Here is an 8,091-nt window from a genome sequence, read left to right on the forward strand (position 1 = left end):
ACAATTTTCAACTCGTAAATCATTTTGGGATGGAGTTTAAAGTGTTGGGTAGCTGAAACAATGGACTATAACTTTCTTTTAGGGATACAATAGTTTTAACGATTTTATTAGAGATTGGTAGTAGGTGGGAAAGAAGTGTATGATGTGACGAATATGGACGAGGTCCGTATTGACAAATTATTTGATGTGTTGTGGATGATTGAGATGATGTGTTTGATTATATTGGTGATAGTCCATAATGGTGGATTACGTTACGCATGGTTGCGATTGTGTGATTGATTGTGGATCACTAAATATTATTATAATTATTGTGTTAATTGCATTATTACCATGTCATATATCCATTGTTGATATGTTGAAGAAGATAAGTCATAGGTCCAAAAGGGGACGAAAGACTTATCCAGAACTCAGAAGGGGGAGTTCGAGATTCCGAAGGGGTAATCGGGTTCGTAAGAAGAACCAAATTTTGAATTAGTACCACATGCATATGAGTCATTATCGTTGTCATGAATCACATAATATGAATGAATTATATGCATGAGATATGACTATGTGTGATGATGGTGTTGTTCTATGTGATGCTGATGATAATTTGGGTGTGAAAATGTGATATATTATTATGCATGATTGTGTCGATGTTATACTCTATTTTACATTTTATGTTGTTATTATTGAAATAAATTGTTTGCGTCTCTTCTTCTTTCCCTTCTACCTCTAAACTATTTTAATTGACTACTAAATACTTAACCCTGATTCAGATTCTAGACTTGTGTTCAAAATTTGATAAGAGATTTTCAGAAAAGAAGAAAAAACTAACACAATTCAACTCCTCTTATGTAATTTTCTCACCTTCAATATCCAATATCCATATAATTAAAATATCAATTGTTTATAATGAAGATTCGCTTTACACGTCAGCACTCTTATAAAAAGAAAAACAATTTGTTTATCCAAACATATTCACATGTACTTAATTGTCCACCTAATAATTTTGCTTGAAATATTAATTTGAAGTGTTTAATTATGACATTATAAACTCTTTTAAACAAAAAAAAAGGTTTATCTAATCATATATCCAAATGTAACCGATATACAAGAACAATATCAATGTTAAACTCCATATCACATGTAAGTATTTTAATAGGCTGCATTCTTAACTCATTTTAAATTTGGTTGCAGTTGCAGGCTTGCAGCCCTTATAAGTAGGTACATACTACCTTTAGCTCTTTGTCTGGATTGAGGATTTAAGATCCTTTTCAGAACCATATGTGAGCTTGAGTCGCTCATTCAAGTAGTCCCCGCTACGTATTGGAGGGAATCTGCACACAACATTTCACAAAAAGCTTATAACATATTATGTGTAAAAGATAAATTCATATGCAAACCTTCATTGGATAGTATTTTTCTTTACATGGGTGGAGATGATTCACTGCAGCAACTTTCAAAGCATTCCACTACACAGTCTGAGGGTGGATCCATGAAGAATGCCACCTGCAAAAGTAGAACCAGTCTAGTTTGGTTTACTCAAATTGTTTTCTAGTTCAACTAGTTCAGGTTTGGTGTTCTAGCTGAACCAAACTATGCCCATCCCTACAAAGTAGAGTTGTTTGGTAAAGTCTTCTCTTAAGAACTTAGTGTTTTATTATAAGATACTTTAAGTAGCATTTGAATGTATAGTGTGTGATAAAATTAGTAGCAGAATTAACCTACAAATTCAAACGTTACTTGAAGTAACTTATAGAAAAATTGCTATAAGCTAGTAAAAAAAGCTACAAGTACTAGCATTATAACTTCTGTGAGACAAAATTGTTACCAAATCAAACAAGTTTATTTTAGTCATATAAACTTATAAGCTATAAGCTTGATAAAGGACCTTGCCCAACAAACAAGAAAGTATTAGTAATTACAGAATAGCGTTCTTTTCCCGCTGGCATCACCCTGTGAAGTGTTGACCTGCAAGAGTAATAACAGAAACTAAGAACGATATAAATCGTTGATAAAAAATGTATCTTACAAATTGTTGGATGATGGAATTTACTGGTATAAACAATTTGTCCATCTCTCCATCATGTCTCCAATGTTCACAATTATGGCCCTGCATATACAAACAAACATAAAATACCTAGCACTATATGGGAAAGGGAAAGTAAATAAACTTAAAAGTGATAGCAACATATCATTTGCAATGTTAGTAGGCATGAACTTACCCTTCTACATGAGGCACATCCTCCCATACCTGTGGCTGCTTCAACTTCTCCTTGCAGATCTTGAATATAAATTCTTAAGTCAATGATTAAGCAAATAGTAACTCTAAACAGAAATTGATTATGGGATCAATGTGATATATCCCTGATGACAGAAAGTTGTACTAAATAGAAAATGAGAACCTGAAGCCCTGGAACACCGTCGGTCATTAGAAGAGTGATCATCCCATAATCTGAATGAGCAGAGGCACCGCATATCTCTTCATTAGATCCCAATTCACCTGATGGAATTCACAGCCATATTATCACAGTTAAATGGTTATAAAGGTTAATTGGTTTTGATTTTGAAAAAAAAAACCAGACTCTACTAATAAAATAACAGAGAAAACTTCGGAATATATAATATTAAACAAGCATTAATTGAGCCAGAATTGCAGTTTTGATTCGATCTAGCAACAGTTTAGCAAGTAGTAACAAGAAATAAACAATCACAACTGAAATACATATTATAATATACTATATGACTAATTAAATGTAGTACATTATGTGATTCAAATTGATATTTGGATTGTGAACTAGTGCCACATTGATAGGCATTAAAAGGTTTGAAAGTGATAGTTGAAAATGAAGAAAATGTGCAACAGTTGGCACACCTGGATAACGCAGAAGGCAAAGAAAAGCTTCTGGTTTCTTTAAGGCACTAATCTTGTCAAAGTAATTTTCATCTAGATTCAAGGACAGGGCAATTAGAGACATCAGCTCTTTGCCAGCTGAGCTGTGACAGATAAGAAGAATATTTAAACTCTAAACAGTTTAACAAGGGAGAATAAACAAAAGAATCAGAATTTGAATGCTCAAACTCACAAATAAATAAATAAAAGAGAAAATAAAACATACAGTAATTTCCAATAGAAGGATTCCATTGTAGGTCTCCAATTTGGGAGTAATTCTGGAATGTAAAAAAAACAGCTCAAGTAAATGTAATGGAAAAACAAAATGAATTTAGATAATTCCTAATAAAGAATGAACAACCTTGAGAAGGCCATTGGTTGAGACTAAGAGTTGTTGTATCTGTTAAAGGACCAATGTAATAGCTCTCTTTTGGATCACCTGGTTCATTATCAAGAATAATGAAATTAAAGTTAAATTGAAGAATTGTAGAGATTTATTGTTTGAGAAAAAAGATAAATTACCTTGGGAGAGTGAAGTAGGGTCAAGTTTCTCAGCATATAGAGGTGTATAGCCTCTATGCTCCTTGCGGTTCAAGTTATTTTTATGCTGGATTGGAAGTGAGAAGAATTTTGCTCTCTCCTTGAATGCTTCATTCATGAAATCTTCGTCCACGCCATGGTTGACAAGGTAGAAGAAACCATACTCAACACATGCCTGTAAAGAATATTTGTTATTGTAGAAAATGAATCAAGTGTTGAAGTTATGATAGTAGGAGAGGAAACGAACCTGGCGGATGGAACTGGCGGTGGAAAGACGGTGAGGTGAGGAGAGGTCTATGATAGGAAGTTTCAATGTCGCCGCCATATTCTTCCTATTTCAATTGACAGCAATGGCTAAGCTTCAGTTGACTTGTTGAATGACAAAAAACAAAAGTGGTTTGTTTTTGTTTGACTCATTCCATATTTGAGTGTTCTGGCCCACACGTGTGGACACAACTCATTTAGCATGACTCGGTTTTTTTAAATGTAAAGAGTGGTGGTTTTTTTTAGATGTTTCGATCTTTGTTTAATTGGCTTTGTATCAGCTTTAGATTATCTGATATCGGCCTTAATTCTTCCGGACGTTTTCCAATTTAACAATGGATTATATGGGGATATTTCCCTTTCTTTTTTTCTTTATTAGTGTTCTTCAAGATCTTTTTTCCATGGATTTGATGGTGCTTCATTGAATCTTTAGAAGTCATTCGTTTGTAGGGAATGAGATTCTCTAGCGTTTGAGGTGCCAATTCTCTAAGGGATTGATAGATTGTGTTTGTTTTGTCACCCCTAATGTGGTTTACTTTGTCAATATCTCGTTTAGTTAGGCTTTCTTGCTATCCATGCTCCCTTCAACATTAAAGGGGGAGCGCCTCCCAAGAGTGAAATGGTTCTTCCTAAATGTTCATTAGAATGTGATGTCTTTCCAACTCACCGAGATCTCCCCCGACGAAGTGTATGTGATTGGAAATTCCTTTACATCTTTGGTGTCAGATTATTTCTCTTTTTTTTCCACTCCACTCCTATTTCTTTGGGGACTTTTCTCACATGGTGTCCTTTCTTTGGACCCGTTTATGTCTCGGTGAGAGAATCTAGACAACCTTCTAGTTCAAATTAAATCTTCAATGGCGTCCTTTAGTTGTATACACTTCTTGGTGTCATGGTTGTTAAATATGTGGAAACAATAATATTGAGACTTATCGATACTAGAAATTAAACATGCAAAAAAGTAAAGGATTTATGGTCAAATAATGGTACATAGTACATTGATTTAAATTTCATAAAATTTGTGTAGAACAAGGTATTTTGAGGCATTTCCAGTTTGGAAGACACCGCGTCATAATGGTGTGGTAGAAAGAATGAATGATGGAATCTTAACGAGTTATAGGAAAAGGCTATTAAGATGGAATAAGAACTCATCAACAGGTCACGCAAGCTTCTTTGGACGGGGAGTTTGTAGAAGAGGTATGAATAGGTAACCTTATTTGATCTTGACAATTTAAGGATTTTTATATGTCCAATGCATGTGCATATATCGAGTGAATATCGGTCCATACTTGATCTGAGGTCAAAGAAGTATGTCTTCATTGGTTATAGAAAAGGTGTGTAGAGGTTCAAGTTGTGGGATCCAGTTTTAAAGAAGATGATTAGTGGTAAAGATGTTGTCTTTGAAGATCATATCATATTGATGCAATTTGTTGCAAGAGATGTGGCAGCATCTAAACGAGAATATTTCAAAAATGAGGTGATTAAGGTGGATATTGATCCATAAATAGTGAAAAATATGACAGTAGTACCTGAATAATAAGCCAAACTAGACCCCGTTATAGGATTTCATCATGGTCCTAAAGATTCAGGTGGAACACATGATTATTCTACGTGACAAAAAGAAACATCATATCAAGCCAACAGAAAGAGAAGTGTATGAAGACTTGAAATCTTATGCACTTCTTACTAGATTTAGAGATCATTCCACCTTTAGAGAGACAATATCTATCTGAGAGAAAGATAATTGAATGAGTTCTACTTGTAAGATATCATGTTATCATGTTTAACCATGTGCACGAAGATCCTTCAGTTGTGGGATATGTTGATTATGACAATGCAAGTGATGTGGATGATATGAGGTCAAAAACACAATTGAAGTAGAGAGCATGGAGGTAGTTGAGGTTGCCAATGAGGCCTTATAGGTTACATGATTGGTTAGTGAATCAGTGTTGAGTAGGTTGGAGTTCAGTTGCGTTGTGATAGTTAGAGTTCTATTAATTTGGAAAATAATCAGGTGTATCATGCCAAGACCAAACATATTGATGTGAGATTTCACAAGATTAGAGTGTTACTTGCATCTGAATAATTATTACTTGAAAATTTTCATGTATAAGAGAATGTAAATGTTATGTTGACTAAGTTAACCACTGCTGACTAGTTTCATCACTACTTGAACTTGTTACATGTTTCTCGATGTTAAGCAAGTGTTGCACCTCCTAGTTGTCAAGATATGTATGTAATGCAGGAAATCTTCATAGGGGTTTCATATTCACCAATGGGGGATTGTTGAGCATGGCTCATAGTTACAAAATAAATAAGACTTTTGCCCCTCGCAATACGATTCAGTTGTATTCTTGTAATATGAGTTTTATATATATATATATATATATATATATATATATATATATATATATATATATATATATATATATATATATATATATATATATATATATATATATATATATATATATATATATATATATATATATAAAAAAGATAAAATCCTAATTAGTTCAAATAATAATACATAACTATAACTGCTATGTAGTCACAAATGTAGACACACTTGGTCGAACTTCATAAACAAATATTATGTTTATTGTTTGTAATTTACACTTACATTTACTCTTTTGTTACTCGTTTATATTCTAACAAGTTTAAATAAAATAAATATTGCATGTTTGATGACGTAAACGTGAAAACCGAGAAAATAAAATATTTTTGAGTTTAAAAAAAGAGAAGGTTTGGAAACACATTAGAAAACTCAATGTAAACGCATTTGGCCGAACTATGTAAACAAAAAATGGGTTTATTGTTTGCGATTAACATTTCTATTTATTCTTTTGTTACTAGTTGTTGTTCTAACAACTTTATATAAAATTAATATTACATGTTTGATAAGGTAAGTGTGAAATGCGAAAAAAATATATAATATTTTCAAGTTTGAAAAAAAATGGTTTGAAAAACTCATTAGGTAATTATGAATCATTATGAGAACTCAATTTCTCTATATTGTACCCTAAAGTAAAAAACATTGATTGAGAGGAAAAAAAACTATGTTGTTCATATTTTAAACAATTGAAATTAATATTTTGTGATTTTTTTTAAATTAATATTTTATGATTTTTATAATTTCTTGTAAATTATTTTCCCTTCTTTATCATTATTTTGATTCTTGAGAAATTAATTTGCATACTTGAGGAATGGAAAAGATATCATTAATAATTCTTGTATTGGTCAAAAAGTAAAGTCGTGCATGGTATCCTTGCAATAGCAAGAAATACTTAGAGACTTTAGTAGGTTTATAACAATATATGGTGGCTAGGACTTTTTTGTAGCGGCGATGAGCCCTATATGTTGGTGTTATGGAGGTTTTAAAGACCTGCTCATGTGATGTGATAGGCTCTATGATATACGTAGTTCTTAGGGTAGTCTATCAATTTATGATTTTTCATATCTCCCGTTGGGAGGAGAGGTTTTTATAGAGGCATTTAAGCCTAAGACTTAGGAAACCCTAGGGAGGTGGTAACTGCTCCCCCTTTGACTGAGGGAGGTTGTTGACTACTTGTTCTTCAAGAAGACATGGTATGACTCAATATGCATAACTGATGGAGGGATAACAACATTGTGCATGTGCCTTATTAGGAGGGAGAGCCACTACCACGTAAATTTGGCGCCCATACGTCACATCCTGATGGGGGAACCCTTGTGCTTCCTTTATTTGAGAATTTTTACAAATATAACATTACACAGTCCATCAAGCACGAGGGCATGCAAAGAGAGAAGTGTTTTAAGGCTTCTTTCGGGTTTTGTCCCGTAGTCTGACCTCTTTAATGGGAGTCGAATCCATCATCATGGGGAGAGTCCCTCAGATGAAGACGATCACTTTGATGGGAGGCGAGTCCCTCAACTTAGAATGAGTCCATCAACTTAAGGCGTCCTCTTTAATGGGAGTCGAATCCATTTTTTATTGATGTAATCTCCCTAATTGGGGATGAGAAACCTTCCTGTTTCCATGTGTCTCCTGATTAACCAGGATGTCAGTTGAGAATGTCAATCAGTCATTTAGAAGGACATGCTTACTTCCATATAATATAAGTAATGATGGCCTATTTTTTGAGACCTTATACGCTAGTGTCACGTGCCATAAGCATGTTGAGCTTTTCAAAAATATGTGGGAGCCTAAAAGGTTCCTTATAGTGTTAAATAATTTATAAAAGTTTCTCCTTCCACTTCTCTACTCTATTTTCTCCCAAGACCTTTGTGAGCTTCTTTGAACTACATATATTCTCTACATCCCCCTAGTTCTCCTTTCACAACCTTCTCAGGTATGGATTACCTTTTCTCTTCCATTCTTATGAGTATTAATTATAAAGAAATGTTCGTAATAGGATTTAGATTAGTGTATA

The 8,091-nt window shown here is 33.5% G+C and overlaps 1 protein-coding gene across 3 annotated transcripts; it reads right to left on the reverse strand.

Annotated features, from left to right (window-relative positions):
* Positions 1-1,044: 1,044 nt before the first annotated feature.
* LOC127074202 (2-oxoglutarate-Fe(II) type oxidoreductase hxnY) lies at positions 1,045-3,822 on the reverse strand. 3 transcript variants are annotated; one of them, XM_051015506.1, is made up of 11 exons: positions 3,663-3,822; positions 3,398-3,590; positions 3,237-3,314; positions 3,102-3,153; positions 2,858-2,979; positions 2,388-2,485; positions 2,208-2,266; positions 2,039-2,095; positions 1,908-1,953; positions 1,412-1,491; positions 1,045-1,319 (listed from the first exon to the last, which is right to left on the reverse strand). In XM_051015506.1, exons 1-11 carry the CDS (start codon positions 3,738-3,740, stop codon positions 1,220-1,222), a joined length of 963 nt encoding a protein of 320 aa, XP_050871463.1. In that variant the 5' UTR covers positions 3,741-3,822; the 3' UTR covers positions 1,045-1,219. The 3 variants fall into 3 exon arrangements, with proteins under 3 accessions (XP_050871463.1, XP_050871464.1, XP_050871465.1); XM_051015507.1 differs by having other exon boundaries at positions 1,258-1,319; positions 1,874-1,953; XM_051015508.1 differs by having other exon boundaries at positions 1,281-1,319; positions 1,412-1,510.
* Positions 3,823-8,091: the final 4,269 nt, after the last annotated feature.

Source organism: Lathyrus oleraceus, chromosome 4 (genome assembly GCF_024323335.1).
Source record: "Lathyrus oleraceus cultivar Zhongwan6 chromosome 4, CAAS_Psat_ZW6_1.0, whole genome shotgun sequence".
NCBI classification, from domain to species: Eukaryota; Viridiplantae; Streptophyta; class Magnoliopsida; order Fabales; family Fabaceae; genus Lathyrus; species Lathyrus oleraceus.

Coding starts and splice junctions, on each gene's coding strand:
- LOC127074202 (XM_051015506.1), bottom strand. CDS start 3,740: ATGGCGGCGACATTGAAACTTCCTATCATAGACCTCTCCTCACCTCAC. Junction 3,315..3,397: donor CCCTACTTCACTCTCCCAAG/GTAATTTATCTT, acceptor ATAATGAACCAG/GTGATCCAAAAGAGAGCTAT. Junction 2,486..2,857: donor TTGCCTTCTGCGTTATCCAG/GTGTGCCAACTG, acceptor GAATTCCATCAG/GTGAATTGGGATCTAATGAA.